This window comes from Enoplosus armatus, chromosome 20, assembly GCF_043641665.1.
Source record: "Enoplosus armatus isolate fEnoArm2 chromosome 20, fEnoArm2.hap1, whole genome shotgun sequence".
Classification (NCBI taxonomy): Eukaryota; Metazoa; Chordata; class Actinopteri; order Centrarchiformes; family Enoplosidae; genus Enoplosus; species Enoplosus armatus.
Window position 1 is genome coordinate 11,468,805 of NC_092199.1, and position 18,524 is coordinate 11,487,328.

General features: G+C 42.8%; 1 protein-coding gene across 1 annotated transcript in view; it reads left to right on the plus strand.

The window, feature by feature from the left end:
- The first annotated feature begins 1,096 nt into the window (after positions 1 to 1,096).
- The window catches only part of ankfn1b (ankyrin repeat and fibronectin type III domain containing 1b), a 103,470-nt gene continuing 86,042 nt past the window's right edge, over positions 1,097 to 18,524 (plus strand). Inside the window, exons 1-3 of the mRNA XM_070927662.1 lie at positions 1,097 to 1,215; positions 8,129 to 8,310; positions 14,258 to 14,496. Coding sequence (XP_070783763.1) covers positions 1,097 to 1,215; positions 8,129 to 8,310; positions 14,258 to 14,496 — 540 coding nt within the window. The remainder of the gene's footprint in view (positions 1,216 to 8,128; positions 8,311 to 14,257; positions 14,497 to 18,524) is intronic.

Genomic DNA, 18,524 nt, shown 5'->3' on the forward strand with positions numbered 1-18,524 from the left:
TTTAAACCCAATGCTAATAGGAACGATCTAACATTAAAGATCAAAGTAAACGCTCTACAGATTTTGAGCGTCATCAGTTTCTTTTCTTGTAAAATGTCTGTGTGATCTGTAACACCGGTGTTGTCACAAGTTTATTAACCGAAGGGAAAATGTCCTCACTGTGGCATCCCTAACACATACAGACACACACACACGCACAAACAGACACACAGACAAACAAGCAGGGGAAGTTATGGTCGAGGAGCAGGTGCACTTCAGGTTAAGTGTGAGCCTGTGTGTGTGTGTGTGTGTGTGTGTGTGTGTGTGTGAGAGAGAGAGAGAGAGAGAGAGAGAGAGGAACAGAAGAGAGCGATGGAGAGCGAGACAGAGTGATACACACTCAAAGCTCAACCATTGATCGAAGGTTGTGTGTGTGCTCAGCGAGAGTCGAACAGTCGTGTGAAAGAATTCATGCATGAGAGAGAGAGAGAGAGAGAGAGAGAGAGAGAGAGAGAGAGCAACACAGACAATATGCGCTAAAAAACAGAGAGAGACAGAGAGAGAAAGAGGGGGGGTGGGCTTAGATACAAGCATCATAGCAGCTCATATTCTCCCACCAGCTCTGCTTTCTCCAGCACACAAGGAGACCGACGCTCAGCCCCCACCTCTCTCCCTCTCTCTTTCCCCCCCTCTCTCTCTCCTCCTTCCTGTTTGCTCTCCAGTGAGGGGGGCACTCCTCCTGCTGTGTCGATTGGTGGGCAGTTACAAACGTTACTATTTTGAGAGAGTCAGTGAATGCGCTCTGCGTGCAGTAGCAACCGATCGAAAGAGAAGAGAGGCAGAGAAAGGCAGAGCGGGGTTTGGCTCGTTCCTCTGCACATTAAGTGCTGTGCGCGAGAGGATGAGGGAGCGCGGGGAGACTCGGACCTGCGGCTGACGCTGAGCCGTGCCACTGAATCCAGGTAGAAGCAGAAGAAGGCAGACAGCAAGACAGGAGGTCGTGTGCTATAAGGAGCTTTGCACAACAGGACAGATTTTTTTTTTTTTTTTTTACGGATCAAAGGGAAGGAAGGCAAAAGGAGAGAGGGTGGTGGAGGTGAGCAGAGAGAGAGGAAAGATGGCGAGTTTTGGGAAACTCACAGACTACTTTAATCGGCGTAAGTCTCAAGAGGAGCTGCGGGTGGGCAGGAGCTCCCAGCGCAGTGGCAGTTACTGCTGCACTGTGGCAGAGGCCAGGTAACCTGCGTGTTTGTCTCTGTGTGTCTGTGTCAGGTATGCCAGGCTGCATGCCTTTATGGCTGTAAACATTGTCACATCCCTGTGTGTTTCTCTTGTGTTTACCCGCTGTGTCTTGAGACAATTATGCTATCACTCCTCATTAAACATTACACACTGTAGCTCTTGAATGATTTAATAATAGTTACTCATTAAATATACTTGATGTGAATAGAATATATGTATTAGAGGAAAAAATAGGATTGGTCCCTTCAATCAAAGAACACACTACGGCAATCTGAATAACAGGCTTGAATAAGTTGATACTGTTTGAAAAGAGTCCATCTGTCAGTGTATTTATGGGTGTCTGCACACATACAGGACTGTCAGGCATACAGGTGTTTGTATACGTGTGTGTGCATGTACATAAGTATGTGTCTCTATGCATGTGTGAGTAACAATTGTATTACATAAGTGTGGAGGTGCAGTGGATGTGTGCTGTCAGGCATGGTGCTGGCTACTATGGATTCTTCCCGCTGACACGCCGTTGAATCCAGACGCTTTTCTATAGATAGAAATAGAGAGGATAAAGTCAATACACTACACGTAGAGGAGGAGAGACCGAAAGAGGAAAGAGGAAAAGCTTTTCTGGGCAAAGTCTCCCTCGCGCGCATCCCCTTTTCCAGCAACATCCTGTCTCACATACATCATACTGTCCCACATCGTTCACACTGAGAGCTTCGCGGCGACAACAACAACTCCCTATTGTTACTGAGAGGTTTATGTAAGTGCCACGATTAAGGGTAGATTGATAGTAGGTGTTGAAGAGGGGAAAATGTTTATCCTTCAGGTTTTCCACTCCACCACCACCCTGGGTAGCTACTTTTGAAATTATTTTAGAAGTGTGCGTGTGACAACATGTTAAATCTCCTGTCTCCTAAATCAAGTCCCAATAGGACTGTGCAAGGGGATATATAAAATATATTAAAGATGTCTAATTTTTTCCAACACTGCAACACTGTTTATACCCAGTTAATTCACAGTCACACCAAAGATGTTGACACCCTGCCAACTTCATTTGCGTGGCTTTGCTGAGTTCTAACACACTCTTGCTTTGTATCACAGCACTGCAATTAACGTCCTAGATTCAGAAAGAGAATGTAATTTGCTTTGCCTGCTGATGAAGTAGGACCCCCTGAGGAAAAAGCAACTTTGGAGGCAAGTTCAGAGTCCTGTGTTTCTCTCTTTTTGCTTACCAGCTCTGAACCAAACAGAAATCTCAGGCTTTAACAAGAAGAATCCCATTAAATTGCTTGTGAGCTGATGTTAAATTACATAATTATATAACCAGGAAGTACAAATCAGACTGCTGGTGTAAAAAGCTCCGACCACTGCCACTACTCTAGACTTTGAAATAATGTCCATCAAATCTCATATCATTCACTCACAGCACAAGTGTTAACGTGGGTGGACATCTGGTACAAAAAAAAAGCTCTCAGATTCCCTGCCATTACAAATCCAGCATCTCTTTCATCCCCACAGTGTCTTTGTCTCTGTCTCTCCCACTCACTGTCTCTTTCTCACTAGCCACCCCCTTCTTACGCCCCTCCATCTCTTCCCGTTTTCTCTATGACTTCAGTCTTTCTTGTTTAATACATGTATGTTTTTTTTCACTCTCTATCGCTCCTTTTTCTCTCATGCCTGTTCTCTCTGTTCTCTGTTTGTTACCATAAAGCCACACAATTCCACCTTAAATGCTATTGAAATGCTGGAAGATATGTCACATTGGAATTGCCATTATGTTTTCATAGTTTGATAAGTCGCTGTGTTAACTTTGCTTTCAACAGCCCAGCTGTGCTCATTTGTGTCACTTATTCACATCCTTTCAAGTCTCTCAGTTTGCAGTGAAGGGCCATAATTATAGATTACATGCAAATTTACTTCCAAAAGAGAAATACTGTAGTTTCAGCAGTTTTTTTTGCAGAAGGTAGACACTAAGTGCCCTCTCTGGGACACAGCCATAATGAATGGTGACAAGTTGGTCAGTGCATAATGAATGATGAGTGATGACGAATCAGTAATGTAATGAACACCATTCTGTAACAGAGGGATAAGTCTGCAAGACCACAAGGGCTGGTCTTTGCTCCTGCCTGTCACTTAGGCTGCTCAAATCTGCTTCATTCAATCTATTCAGTCCAGCGACTCCTCGACCAATGTCTGCTGAATCACTGAAAGATAAAGACAGAGGTTAATCTGTCCATATCCTTTTGCCACATAGGGTCAGTCCTGTTTCTCCCAACCTCCTGAAAACTGTCCACGTCTTCCCTACTCAGCACTAAGACATAAACGCTGCTATCACAGGTCAGTTTTATCTGTAGATTACAACTTTTTGAATACCCAGGAATCCCTTATTAAGTAGAAGTAAAATGAAGAGAAAGTGAATGCAAGGAAGTGGCAAAAGAAGTGTAAAGAGAGCTGAGAAGTAAAAAGACGAAAAAGAAGCCTGGTGGTACACCTCACCCCCAAGACACAAATCCACATTCAACCGAAATGAGAAGACTTTTTAATGAATGGCTCAGGACCAAGCAGTAAGTTCAGCTTATGAATGGGTAACCATGTGCTATTTAACTGGCTTCAGACGAAACATTACATTAATAAATGGAACATTCGTTAGTGCCGATGTACCAGTAGGAGAATGTTTAAGACTGGATTTAGAACAAGATAAAAAGATTTAAAGTACTCATTAGTCTGAATCGTTTCAGTCTGTGTTAAATCATAAAATGGTTTAATCATAGAACTGAAATCTTGTGGCTCTTGTCCCAAAGATAGTGTCATGAAAACTCTGCGGGTATGTGTGTAAAAAGGAGTATGAGGATGTGTGTTACAAGTTGATTCAGCACCACGGATAGTTCTCACTACGGCAACTGCATTCAACAGCAGTGCCACTCACCATCATACATCATTCATCAAGCTACTGGAGACGGATTCTCATCTAATCAAGCCTTAATGATGACGTGACAACCTATACAGCAGCTCGAGTTGAGGTTGAGGGTATAAACTCACCGTGCATTACTCTATTCCACTGTTTAAAAACAGGTTTTAGTGCCAGGTTTGGGAAAATACTTCAACAGTTGCTGTTTCACAGTCAAGTGGTTGCATGTGCTACTTTTAGCATCAAAATGGGTCACTAATACAAATTGCTGTACATCTGTTGCACTAAAACCTGTACTTGTGGCAGCGGGAGAAGAGCGTATTTTTAGCCTGCAGCGAGAAAGAGAACAGAAGCTTTTGCAAAGTCTTTCTGAGCTCTCTTCATTGTCAGTGAAGTACAGAGAGAGATAAAGGAGAAGACACCAAAGAGCCAGAGGACGAGCGCTCAAAAGCATGCACAGAAGGTGTTTGTGGTTCACTGGCATGCAGGCTTTCTCAAATAAACACATTATCCTATTTCGGCAAAGTATTTTCACACAGTGTGTTTTCACACGGAGTGTATTTTCACACACACACACACACACACACACACACAAACACACACACACACACACACACACACACACACACACACACACACACACACACACACACACATCACCATCACACCATCGCCCTGTAATTCTTTTCCTACTCTTAAGTACCTCATTGTCTGTTGTTATTATTAAAAACAAAAATCATATTCATTTGTTTCCTGACACATAACGCTGCTGCACACATAGACTCAAACAAAGAAAGTGAGTTGTCTCCCGTGACTGCAGCACCACAGATAATACATTTGGCAACAGAAAATATGTGGTGCACTTGATGCTTACAACTCAGGGCAAGACATTGTTTTTGTGTAAATGCAGATTGCTGCTGGGGGCACAAAAATAAAGATCTCCTCTCCTCTCCTCTCCTCTCCCCCTGTTTTTGTAGACAGAGTCGCTTAGCAACAGGTTTGTAGGATGACTGAGGCCCAAATTGTCAGAGTGGCCTGGGCCGGCTGTTCAGCCCAGTGTGTTATCATCATGATGTGCTGGTGGGAGGCCACCAACTGTGTTTGTGCGTGTGTGTGTGTGTGTGTGTGTGTGTGTGAGAATGTGTTTACCAATGGACCCTGAGATATTTCATCTTATGCCAACCGTGGGGAGTGTGTGTATGCATGTGCGTGTGTGCTTCAGGCAAATGGTTTTTCATGCAAGTCAGTATGGATTGCTGAGGAGTGAGAGACCTGCCCGTTTCTATTACCATCAAAGTGTGTGTGTGTTATGCCTGCATGTATACAGCCACTATCAGCTCTGATCTTCAGCAACACAAAAGCATTATTCATCATCAGACCGTCCCGGGTCCTCCATGTCTCTGCTTTGAATCTCATTCAGGGATTCTCTGATCCCAGGTCAAATATTCACAACTGCAACACCCACCTTCTCTATCTGGGGAGAAGTTTACTGGCTGACAGCGGGCATACTATATTTCAGTACTTTACTTCTCAAGCCTGCGGATGTGCTGACTTAGACTTGGTTGTCGGTTTACCTGATAGCTCCCCGGTGATAAATAGCCTCAAGCCTGAAAATACATCCTGAGCCAGACATCTGAGGGAGCTGAAAGAGACATGAAGTATTTCACTCCAACACTGGAGCATTTTAGTTTTCCTCAAGAACACTTGTATGTAAAATGAAATGTTAAAAGGTAGCTTGTAAAAACGTACTGGCACTTAGAAGGCATGCTGTTCAATGTGTAATGCATGTACAACTGAATGATGCTGCAGCATTTCAATCTCTCATTAATTAATTAATGATGAATAATCTTCTATTGTGAAGTCAAGCATTTAATGGATTAGATATGATCCCATGCATAGATCAAAGGCTATATAATTGGCTGGATTACATCAGATAATGATGATATTTGATGAAATTTGCTCTCATATCTGTCTGTTAAATATGTTTAGTTTAGCTTAGCATAAAGACTGGAAACATGGATGGAACTGGAGGTTGTAAGGTGGAGACTCCTGGAAGTCACCATTCCCAGCAAGGAAATAGTCCAGCTCATGATTCCCCAGTAAAACTACAACTAGTCATTTTTACAGTTTGGTTTTTGTACTTATTAAACACACAAAGAGGTGCAGGTAGGCATATTTTGTTACCTTTTGTTACCAGGCAAGATGTCCTGCTAAACAAAGCTAATTGTCTCCTAGCTCCAGCTTCATATTTGATGGACAGATGTGAGAGAGATCTTGTAATCTAACTCTTGGCAAAAAAGCTAATAAGTGTATCTCCCAACATGTTTAACTGTTCCTTTAAAATGAGAGCAAAGCATGTATGGTTTTGGAAAATAAAGGGATATGTGGTGTGTGTGAGAAGAAAAACAATAGCACATAAAGACAGAGCGATTGGAAAGTCCACAGACACAGCTTACATGCATCCTTATACACATACTGTTATAATCACACGCATTGTTCTCTCAGCGAATTTACTTGAATGACTTTGCTTGTATACAGTGTCCTAATCTGACACTGATGCTTTTGTCCAAATCAAAATGAGACAAATACTTCTCATATCTTATTATCAGCCCACTACATTTATTTTCTAAAATACATCTCAGGATAAATCGCAGGCTAAATCCCATCTCACTGAAAACATCAGGACATCAGGATCAGCCTGGGGGATACTCAGCTCGCATGTCCTGGACTGATTTTTAGCCTGGGATCATGTGTTCTGTTCCCAAACTTGTCACGCAAGGGCCAGGAGGTCAGACATCTTTCCACTTCTGCCAGGCTGACTCTGATGTCTGAAATGCTGGCTGCGTTTCATTGAATTTGATCACATCAAGCTGGGGTGGGGGGGACTTGCTTCAGTGACTCAGTATTGTTGAGGGTTTTATTTTTCAGGTCTTATCTCTGTTCCATTATACATGAGACACAAAGATTTTAGGGATGATTGTATGTAATATCAATCATATCTGTTGTAATGTGATGGAAATCTAGGAATTGAAACAGTCTTTTGTGTCAGCTACCTGTCTAAAATGTTTGAACGATATATATTTTCTTCTGCCTAAAGAGAAACAACAAGGTATGTTGTTCTATTGGTACTTAGAGTAATAGTGAAAAAACACCCATCTGTGTCTTTGAAAACACATTAACATACAAAAGCCACCTCAAAACAGAGCTAAAAGGTATGAATAAAATAAGATAGCTATTTCACATGTACATCACGTCTCATCATTGATACATGCAGATTATTTTACTGTGTAGTGGCTTGTCACCAATTTGCTATTAAGCCGATCTTGTGATTGTGGTTATTGATTGGTGACCCACTGGAGTGTGTGGTACCAACGGCTATCAAAGAAAGCAATTTCTATTGGTTGTGTTCCAAATGGCCTTCAGCTCGATTACGCTGAGGTGGAAGTAATTTCACTATTGATCAATACAGCTGCTCTCTTGTTGCTCATTAACAGTAAACTGTGTGTGTTTAACCAGTATGTGTGTGTATGGGTGGGAGTTTGCCTACATATGCTGGTATTGTGTTGCACAGCGATAGCTTAAAGGAAAGGTTCACAATCTTTATAGATTCCTTCTTAATGTGTTTCCAGTGTAAGTGATGGGGGACACAATCTACAGTCCTCTCACTGTGCAAAAAGGCTGTACAATGGATACAATTGGATGCAATAGAAGCCACTCACTGCAAAACCGTCATTCAAAATTACTACTTAGTGTGACTTAAATGCATGAGCATGCATGGAAACAGTAGACATTCCTCAAGCGAAACACATTGTACATGACCATCTACCAGCGGTTGAGCAGATTCTAAAAGGTTTACGCTTAGCCTACATAAAATGAGATATTTTGGTAAATTGGCCAGTTTATTCTGATGGATTTAGGTTCCATAGACAGTTTGACTGGCTGTTAATCACTGGAAACAGTAACAACGCTCCATGTAATTGTCTCTTTATGGTGTCCCACCAGGTCGCTGGAAAGGAAGCTGCAGAGACCCTTACTGGCTAAGTCCCGTACTCTCCCCAGCATCCCCCAGTCTCCCACAGTCTCCAGGGTCCATCACTCTGATCTCATTAGCGGGAGTCCTCCTCGCAGGAAGAACCCACCCGCTGCCACCAGCCACCCAAAGGCCTGCACTCTGCCACCTGCAGGTAAAGATAAAATGGAAGCTGACAACTAAACAACTACAGTATTATTTCAGTTTCCATTGCTCGGGGGAATGTGTGTTTACCAAACAGCAGGCGGCTTTGTAGAATCGACTGCATCTGTGTGACTCTTTCATCTCCTTTGTTTGTTTATTTAGTCATTTGGTCACATAATATCTCTGACAAATCACTAATCCGATTTTGACAAAGCCTGAGTATATTCTCCCAAAATCTCCCCCAAATGCACTTCAGTACACAATTATGGTGTTTGCCGCTCAAAACTCTCTCTTTTCATCCTGTAATTTCTTTCTGACTTATGTTCGAGGAAATGGGAAGACCCTTTCACTTTAGCAGCAGATTCTCATTCATTCGCCAACAATCACTTTATGTCTTCATAGTTGCAGTGGCCAGATTGAATATATGTCTTGCTCTTACCAGCACTGTGTGACGTACTTTGTTTCTGGCACACAATCTGCTGTTTCTCTGCCTTCCTAATTCATAAAGTGTGTGCCTCTTAAACTATTATTGAGCCAAATGGTCAGCGGTCAGTAATCAAAGAAGTGTGTTGTGCTGGAGAAACAAGAGGGAAGAGGCCACAAGAGCTTCAAACTAAAGTCTTCTTAGATATGTCTAACACATTTCCTTTTCCTTTCAAACTTCCACAAATGCTTTGCTTCTTTGATATTTGCCTCACCTGATGGAGAGCACACAGCAGCTAGCTGTTTCAGCAAAGATATATCTTCTCTCTGTGTTTTCTCTCTCTCTTGTTTATAAATCAAACACTCCTTCTCCTGAGAGGGAAAACTGTCCTGGTGAATCCTGAAGCTGTAACCTGCTGACAGACATAGCTCTCATATCATGGATGGATGAGGTGTTTTTTCAAGGTTGACAGCATTTATAGGTGGTGAAGATTTAATGTGAAAGGAACCTAAGAAACAAAAATAAGCTTTTTTTATGAAGACTCTAGATCCCCAGAGGTCCAGAACATGAGGTACTAATAGGTAAATTAATTAATAAATGAACACAGATGAAGTTACTAATGAAAACAAAACATCAGAACCAAGAATTTGTCAAATATTCATCTGAACATTTCTTAAGGATGTGAAACCCATGCTGCTTTTAAACAGTTTCAAAAGTGACCTACATACAGTATGTTTTAATACATTTATAATTTCTCAGTGGATAATTAAACATCAGTTGATTCTGCTTCTAGCTGCTCTGACAATTTTCCAAACTGGGTCATTTGTCAAGTAATCGTCTCTCCAACCCTCCACACACCACATCCAAGACATGGACAGACTCCACAACCGTCAGCGAGCCAGCAGCCGTCACATCAGCGCAGGACGTGCCTCAGGTTAAACATCCTTACAGCGCCTCTCCTCATTCACACGCAGTCAACAGTGGTCTGTCGCTGCTGATTCACGTCGCTCAGCTTGATCAAAGCTCCCCACCGCTGCCCAGATGGATGAGAATTGTCACATTTCAAAGGATGAGGGAAAATGCTGTGTTATTATAATCCTTATTTGTGATGTTTAATACAAGAGAAGCTGGCACAGGAGGCACACACACACCCTCAGCCCTCCACTCCCTGAAACTGCACTCTGTCCTCTGTGTAGCTTTTGAGAGAAAAGAAATGTGTCTACAAAGACAGAAAAGAAAGGGCGAACATCAGAGAAAAGGAACTTATTAAAAGAAGGCAAAGTCTGCCACTTGAAGTAAAGTCCCACTGGATTCACAGAGAGACAGGCAGCGACACGGGAGGTGCCAACCTGGAAATAAACTCAAACAAGCACAAAGTTTTCACAATAAAACAACACAGTCGCTCAGAACCTTCTTTCTGTGCTTAGCCATGCAGCCCCTAAAATTAATGTTGACCATAAATAAACTACACATTATCAGATAATGTGCCCTAAAAGCACATCGTCCAGACGGCTTCCATTCAAACACACCAAGAGCAAGTAAGAATTCATCTAGCTTAAAAGGCATGTTTGGAAACAGTTTTCGATATTTTCCCCCCTAAAGCCAAAGTGCCAAAAATATAAGGACAGATTTGCCTTTTGTTTAGATTCCCGTCCTTGACTCAAAACAGTGTGCAGTGGTTCAAGTTAATGAATGAAAGTTAAAGAAGGAAACATGAAAAGGGGAATAAAACAACTCTCTCTGCAAGAGACTTTCTTTTTCTCCTCACTGTCCCACCGTCTGTCCTGTTTGACCTGTGAGGATGTTTTGTCCTTATTAAACCCACTTTGGTAAAAGAGCCAACCCCACTGCTCTTATCCAGTAAATCTCCACTGTTTCCACTTCTAATGACCCAGGACTTAATGACATTGTCTGTGATTGGTTAATTTAGCCCAAGTGCTTCCATTTTATGTCTCGACTTCACCTATGTGAGCCTAATTGTCTGTCAGAATCAGAATCAGAATCAGAAACTGTTTATTGCCAAGTAACATACATTACAAGGAATTTGCTGTGGTCTGAAGGTGCTATTGTTTTGATAACAAATAAGTAGAATATAAAAGCTAAAATAAGAATAAAAAAAAAAAAAAAAAAAAAAAAAAAAAAAAAAAAATAAGATAAGATAAATAACAACAGTGCAGTGACCAGAATAAAGTAAAGTGTCCAGATAAAGTGTCCAGTAGGGGGTGGGTGCGTTAATGTAACGCAGTGGGGACAGGGGTGATGTACGTTAATATAACGTATAGCTTGTGTTTGTGTTCTGGGGGGGGGGTCAGTGAGAGTTTGTCAGGTTGACTGCAGAGGGGAAGAAACTGTTTTTGTGGCGGGAGGTTTTGGTCCTGATGGACCGCAGCCTCCTGCCAGAGGGGAGGGGGTCGAACAGATGGTGTCCGGGGTGGGAGGGGTCGGCAGCGATCTTCCCTGCTCTCCTCAGGGTCCTGGAGGAGTACAGGTCCTGAAGAGATGGAAGGTTGCAGCCGATCACCCTCTCTGCAGAGCGGATGATACGCTGCAGTCTGCGTCTGTCCTTGGTGGAGGCAGCAGCGTACCAGACGGTGATGGAGGAGGTGAGGATGGACTCTATGATGGCAGTGTAGAAGTGAACCAGCATTGTTTGTGGCAGGTTAAACTTCCTCAGCTGCCTCAGGAAGTACATCCTCTGTTGGGCTTTCTTGATGACGGAGCTGATGTTCAGCTCCCACCGGAGGTCCTGGCTGATGATGGAGCCCAGGAAACGGAAGGACTCCACAGTGTCCACTGCAGAGTCACACAGGGTGATGGGGGCGGGTGGGGCTGCGCTCTTCCTGAAGTCAACAACCATCTCCACTGTCTTTGAAGCGTTAAGCTCCAGGTTGTTGCTGTTGCACCAGGTCACCAGATGGTCAATCTCCCACCTGTAGGCAGACTCATCCTCTCCAGAGATGAGTCCGATGAGGGTGGTGTCGTCCGCGAACTTCAGGAGCTTGACAGACTGGTGACTGGAGGTGCAGCTGTTGGTGTAGAGGGAGAAGAGTAGAGGAGAAAGAACGCAGCCTTGAGGGGAGCCGGTGCTGATCGTCCGCGAGTCTGAGACGTGTTTCCCCAGCTTCACGTGCTGCTTCCTGTCAGACAGGAAATCTGTGATCCACCTGCAGGTGGGGTCAGGCACGTTGAGCTGGGAGAGCTTGTCCTGAAGAAGAGCCGGGACGATCGTGTTGAAGGCAGAGCTGAAGTCCACAAACAGGATCCTGGCATAGGATCCTGCGGAGTCCAGGTGCTGGAGGATGTAGTGTAGAGCCAGGTTGACGGCGTCGTCTACAGACCTGTTGGCTCTGTAGGCGAACTGCAGGGGGTCCAGCAGAGAGTCTGTGATGGATTTGAGGTGGGACAAAACCAGGCGTTCAAATGATTTCATGACCACAGAGGTCAGGGCGACGGGTCTGTAGTCATTTAATCCAGTGGGCCCTGGTTTTTTGGGGACGGGGATGATGGTGGAGGCCTTGAAGCAGGCTGGCACGTGGCATGTCTCCAGTGAGGTGTTGAAGATGTCTGTGTCTGTCTCACTGCCTGTTTTCCCTTTGCCCTACTGCTGCTCTGTTGCAACGATCAAATTGAGAGCGACTTCAGTCTCACATGGCCCCTTGTTGCCTAGCAACCACTGTCATCGACCACGATGCTGCCTCTCTCTGTCTACCTCTCTCTTTCTGTCTCTCTTTCTTTATAGCAGTAGAGCTGAGACAACTTTTTTTTTGTTTTCTCAAAATTCAAGTTGTTTAATAACCCAGGGACACTTCATTCACGGATTTAAGCAACATCCCATATTAGTGACGAGCATGCGGCAGAGCTCGCGACGGGAGTTGCTCCCTTGTCATTTTGTTGCAGTGTTATTTGGCTCAATGTTGGAAGCCAGATGCGTTTTGGCTGCTGCTCAGACAGTGGAACTGATACTGTAATATTTCACACTCTGAAGATCATTCAAAAGCACACACGAACGCAGTCACTGCCAAAAGAGCTGCTGAAATCGTTTAATATGGGATGTGATTACAAGGGAATTCTAAGGTACTTAGGTAAATTTGTAAGTATAAAGTACACAAGTTAGACAAAACACTGAACAGGAACTTCAGAAACCTGGTGGGTAAGCCTATAAAATCTTTTGTTGGCTTCACACCTTGTCTGAAGCTGTTTTGTCTTTATTTCTCTATGCTAACTACAATCTATGATCCAACCGTAAAAAGCCTCATATCAGCCTCAAATTAAGTCTATAATGTTTTTATGTTCTTAATACTTTGTTTACACCAGTAATGTTTTTACAAAATGATGCAAACATATCACAAATCAAAAGAAGAAATTCTGTACATGAGATATCTAAACCATGAATGTAAACTCAAAACCAAAAGGATGAAAAATGATACCATACATGAAAACAAGAAAAGAAACATGAGACCGATGCTGCAGTCGTATGATCAGTTATCTTTAGTTATTGTATGAAATAACCGATTTCCTTCTACTACAGCTGATGTGCCCACTGCCATGCAGTCACTGAGCATCAGTCTGGATTAAGCCTGTTTCTGTTGTTAGAGCAGTTAAGTTAATTAAGAACAAGACAGAGACATTTGCAGCTCCATTGCACCATGCCATCATTTTGGGTTTACGTTCGTGGTTTAGATATCTCATTTACAGAATTTTTTTCATTCACATGCCACTGAGATTATATTGACAACATAAAAACCATAAAAAAAACCCATAGCCAAAGCCATATTTTGATTTATAAGCAGCTAGGAAATACACAAAATGCAGATTTTTCATCTCTAACTGGAGCCCTGTAATGACTGTATGTATCTGATTTCTATGTGCATGATTCAATATTTATGGTCTAAAAAAGTTTGATTGAGAGTTAACTTTTTGCTATTAATGACTTTACAGTGTCCCTGGCCTTGATGGACAGAACTGCCCAGCATGCATCAGGTGCTGTAGGTAACTGAAAGACCGTTGAGTGTTTCATGAGTGCTGTTAGTCAGGCGTTGGACGCTGACAGGACGTCTGGCGAACATCAAATGCAGAGCGATGGAAGTTGGCTGTGATTAGTGCAGCTGAGCTACGCTCTGACAGCACACATCCATCTCTGTTGTGTGACTGTGAGAGCTCAGCCATCATGTTAGAGCTGGAGAAAAACACACCACCATCGCTGCAAATTTGTTCCTTCCTCTGCATTTTACATGAGCCATCATTTCCATGGAGCGTATGGACTCATAATCACGTTGTTAAGGAGGCGTGCTGAGAATAATGTTTGGGTTTGAACTATTTCACCTTAAAAGGAAGCTTAATTACATTCAGGAAATATTTTATCAAAGCAATCAGTGGATGATAGTCCATGATTTGTGGAGTGAGTTTGCAATAACCAATCTGGTTTTCTCTCATATATCCCTTCTCTGCCCTCTTTCTTTCTTCTTCTCTTGTTTCCTTCCTGGCTGAACCGTCATCTCATCATTTTCCTTCCTCTACATCTGCTCTCTTCCAGGGGAGCTGTGGCGTTTGGAGGATGACATGGAGGGCGAAGATGAGCCCGAGCATGGTGTGTGCACCGAAGCCCGTCCTCGCTCCCAGTCGCCCTTTTCACACTTCCGGGCGCGAGCTGCCTACCTCCGCAAGAGTGTCTCAGCAGACGACAACCTGGACATAGGCTCGGACTACAGCACTGGGGCTATAGTGGAGGGCAAGACGACCCGTGGCAGTAAGGGCAAGCTGAAGAGAAAGTTTGTAAGTTCGATCCCTCATTTAATTTCTTTTTTAACAAGATGAAGATGAGTTTGACTCAAAAAATCACTTTTCTTTGTTTCTACCTAATTATGAGTGGCTGTTTTCTTTCTTCATCTCCAATTTCACACATCCGATAGCCCAAGGAGCGAATTCATTCTGACACATGCTCACACATACACCCAGGCACCGGACACACATTGCCACACAATGGCACCATATCACCCTTGGCTGTGGCTTAGATGGAAGTGTTGGTTGGATTGAGGGTGATCTCTCAGAGGTTGCTACAGTACATATGGCCATTTAGTAGAACATGGCTGAAGTTTTCTTACTCCCTGCGAGAATGTGCCGTCATGCAGACATTCTCTGTCTCTCTGTAATTTCTGTTTTCTCTCACAATCTCTCTTACCTCCCTTTATCTTTAAGTTTTTTTAACAATATGGATTGGCCTTAACCACCCCACTTGCAGCTCAGCACCTATTATCTGATCTTATGACATTACCATATAAATCAAATTTTTCACCCTGAGGGAGTATCCTTGAATGAAAAGCAACACAATGCACAAGTTACAGAGTTACAAAGTATTTTAGTGTACTTGCACACACCTCTCTGTAACATAAACCCCAGGCAGTCCATGATACACAGAAGATGTTGAAACAAGACAACACTAAGAAGCAGAGCATGGTTGATAAAGAGCAGCTAAAAAAAATTAGGCTGAGTGTGCAGAGAAAGCTACAGCATGTACGAATTAATTACACCTCAATATGTGAACGCAAAAATCAAACTATCCTGTTATTCTACCCGTCTTGCTGTAAATGCATATAGCACAGTACATGCTCGTGCAAGTGCACCTACATTTAGTATGCCAATGTTAGTTAGTCAGTTACGATTTAATTTATTTTTCCTAATTAGTGAAGCTGAGCCCCTTGTAAAATCCATTTTATGTTTAAACTACTTCTGTGTGTGTGTGTGTGTGTGTGTGTGTGTGTGTGTGTGTCCATGCGTGCGTGCAGGTGAGAGAGAGAAAGGGAAGAAATTTGTGCTACAGCAAAGTGATATAATTAATATCACTGAAACAAAGGGAATAATTACACAGGACTATTATCACTCCAATTATATATTATAAGTTTCAACAATTAAAATATCATCAATCAAGGTGTCAGCGCTGCAAACCCAAAGCTACTGGTTAGTTTCCAGCTTCTGAAACTGTTGGGCCCTGACCTAGATCTCCATATTTTATCTAATTGTGCAAGAATAATTGTCTCACTTAGATTTAGATTGAAATCTTTGTATATTTAGTTATAATTTCAACAGGCTTAGTGAGTGTCTCATTGGATCTTTTTGGGGGCAGTGATGCCAGACATGGACAGCAGGCTTGGTGAATATGCATTAAAGATTGAAGACCTCTATATTGTCCCTTGGTCACTGGATCAGGTAACTGGAGACCTCATTACCAGCCTGAGCTTTGTAATTGATTCTCCAGTGTCACAGGTGCAACAGGACACCAGCGTGGGTAGGGAGATAGTCTGGTGGGACAAGTTTTTTTTTTTCTATATTGTAGTGCTGGATGTGGATGGATGCTGTCTAAAAAGGAGGTGATGAGGGAATATTTTTTTGATAGCCAATCTTCAGACACAAGGAGTTGAAAGAATCGTCCGTATTTCAAATGGACTTCACATGTCAGAGCTCTAAAGGACTTTTCATTTATCATCCCGTTGTCCTTGATACATCTCGCGGGCACATGAACCAGACCTCGCTGGTTGGAGTTGGAGCACTTTGTGGGTACGATCAAAGACGAAAGTCAGACCCGGAGATCCATCACTGAACTGAAAAGACAGGAAAGACGCAGGTTTTATCGCACTTCACAGTTCAGGACCTTGACTCAAACAGTCAAGTCTGTTGGTGCAATGGGAACAGCGCTGGATCTGATGACCTGCCGCGTGTGTTTTGGGGTGAGACGTCACGCAATGTTGTCTTGTAATAGCAAACGGCATTAGAGGCAGTATTAGAAATGCCTTATAAATGCATTATTCCTGTGCTGTGATATCAAAATATAGCACCATATCCAAGGATGCTGCCTGTCTTCTCTCTGTCTGTCTCAGCATTTTATTTTTCCTTTGTGTGTTGGCATGTTGGTTATGGATGTAAGGAGAATACATTTAGAGTGGCTCATTGTTGCTCATCACTTATACGCTCTTCGGAGCACCACTTGCTTCTTGAAAATGACAGCGACAAAAAACAACCACAGCTTAGCCTGCTGGCTCACATGAAGTGCTGCAATGTTAAGGCGTGGAGGCTGACAGTGACACAGCAGAGCAACAATGCCGTAATATATACGAGTTATACTGAAGTTACGATGTGATGGTGTTATGAAGGTGGATCGGTCAGTTAATTATGCATCGCTGAGACTAGGTGATTTATGGAGGGTGCACAGATGTGTCCCAGTGTGTGAGTTTACATGTTTGATTGTTGTGTGTGGACAAATGTGTATGTGATTATTTGTGTAGTAAAGTAAAAGGAGAAAGGAGTGAGAGAGAATGTAACCCCATGTTTGTATGGCTGCCAAATTGTGCATTACGGTGTAAGTTAATTATCTAACAGTGTCATCTCGTCTCCAGCAACTTTCCCACTTCCCACTCAGCGCCGCACATCTTCTGTGTTCAAGGTCAAAGCTCTCTAGTTAAGCAGCATACAGCACAATACACTTTTCTTACATCTTAGGTTGAAATAGCGATTATTCCCTGCATACTACACAGAAAAGAAGCAGCTTGAGACTTTTTCAAGAGCTTCTTTCATCTTTACCATGCTACTTCAGCTTGTGAGTGTTTGGCTCGGCTATGTTACTGTAAAGCTATAACAATGTGGGCTTAAGTGTCGTCCTCAGTGGAACATCAACAGCGGCTCTCACTCCATCTGTCAATTCTTGAATTTTCAAGTATGCAGAGCATAGCTAAAAACATAAACTTGTTATAAAACATTAATAGCATTTGTAGGATATTACCCCTACATAGTCAAATATCTGTAGTATTGGAGAGTGGTTGTTTTTGTGTCTACCCGTCTGTGTGTACTTACAGTTTGTGTGTGTGTGGACGTATGTGAAGTATCAGGTATATCAGGCCACTACTGTCCCCTGTAGTGACAGTGTAAACAATGCTGCCTGCAGAACAGCCGGAATTTGTCACCTGATAACGTCGCTCCCTTCAAATCCAGTCACACCTCATTCCTCATACTGCTTCTGCAGTATTGGTTTGACATCTGGTCACTGATCTGAAGTCATCTTCATGCTCCTGGAGGCATCTTGAGATGATGACTGAAATGTGTGTGTGTGTGTGTGTGTGTGTGTGTGCAGATGCACTCAAAGCGTAATAGCAGCAAACTGAGGGGCTTAGTAACCACGTAATCAAAGTACAGACCATATCATTTCTGTTGATTGAATGGCTGTAGCTACATTATGCTTTGTTCGTGCTCATTTGCAGCACTTCAGTCTGACACACTCTCCGTTTGCAAGATGACTCACAAAGGTTCTCTATTAAATGAAACAAGGGGAGTCAATCTTCCTTCAGTTTATTCATAAGCCAGGGATGCAAATAGTTGTTTGTCATAATTTCCTGATTCACTGGAAACCCACAGGAAACACCACAAGACAAATTCAAACAGATCATGTACATAGATACATACTCACACACATGCAGGGCTCTTTATACTGTGCTGGCAGGAAACTCAGTGCTACCCAGTTTGTCCAATGAGGCGAATGATATTCAGCATGTTGCTTTGGTCAAAAGACTCTGGGTCGTCTGGATTGGTTTAAGAGATATGTCGCTGTTCCCTGTGGTTTAAGCTCTGTGTCTCTTTGAAATCATTAATGCTGTCATGAAAACTGGCACAGAGTGTGCTCACACATAATCGTTCATGAACACCCATATCACACACACGACAAGACAGCCAGAGAACATCTTACGTAAATACAGTAGTACTGTCAGTACTGTCAGTTCTGAGGTCTATCTTACCACCTGATCTGTTTGTAAATCAGC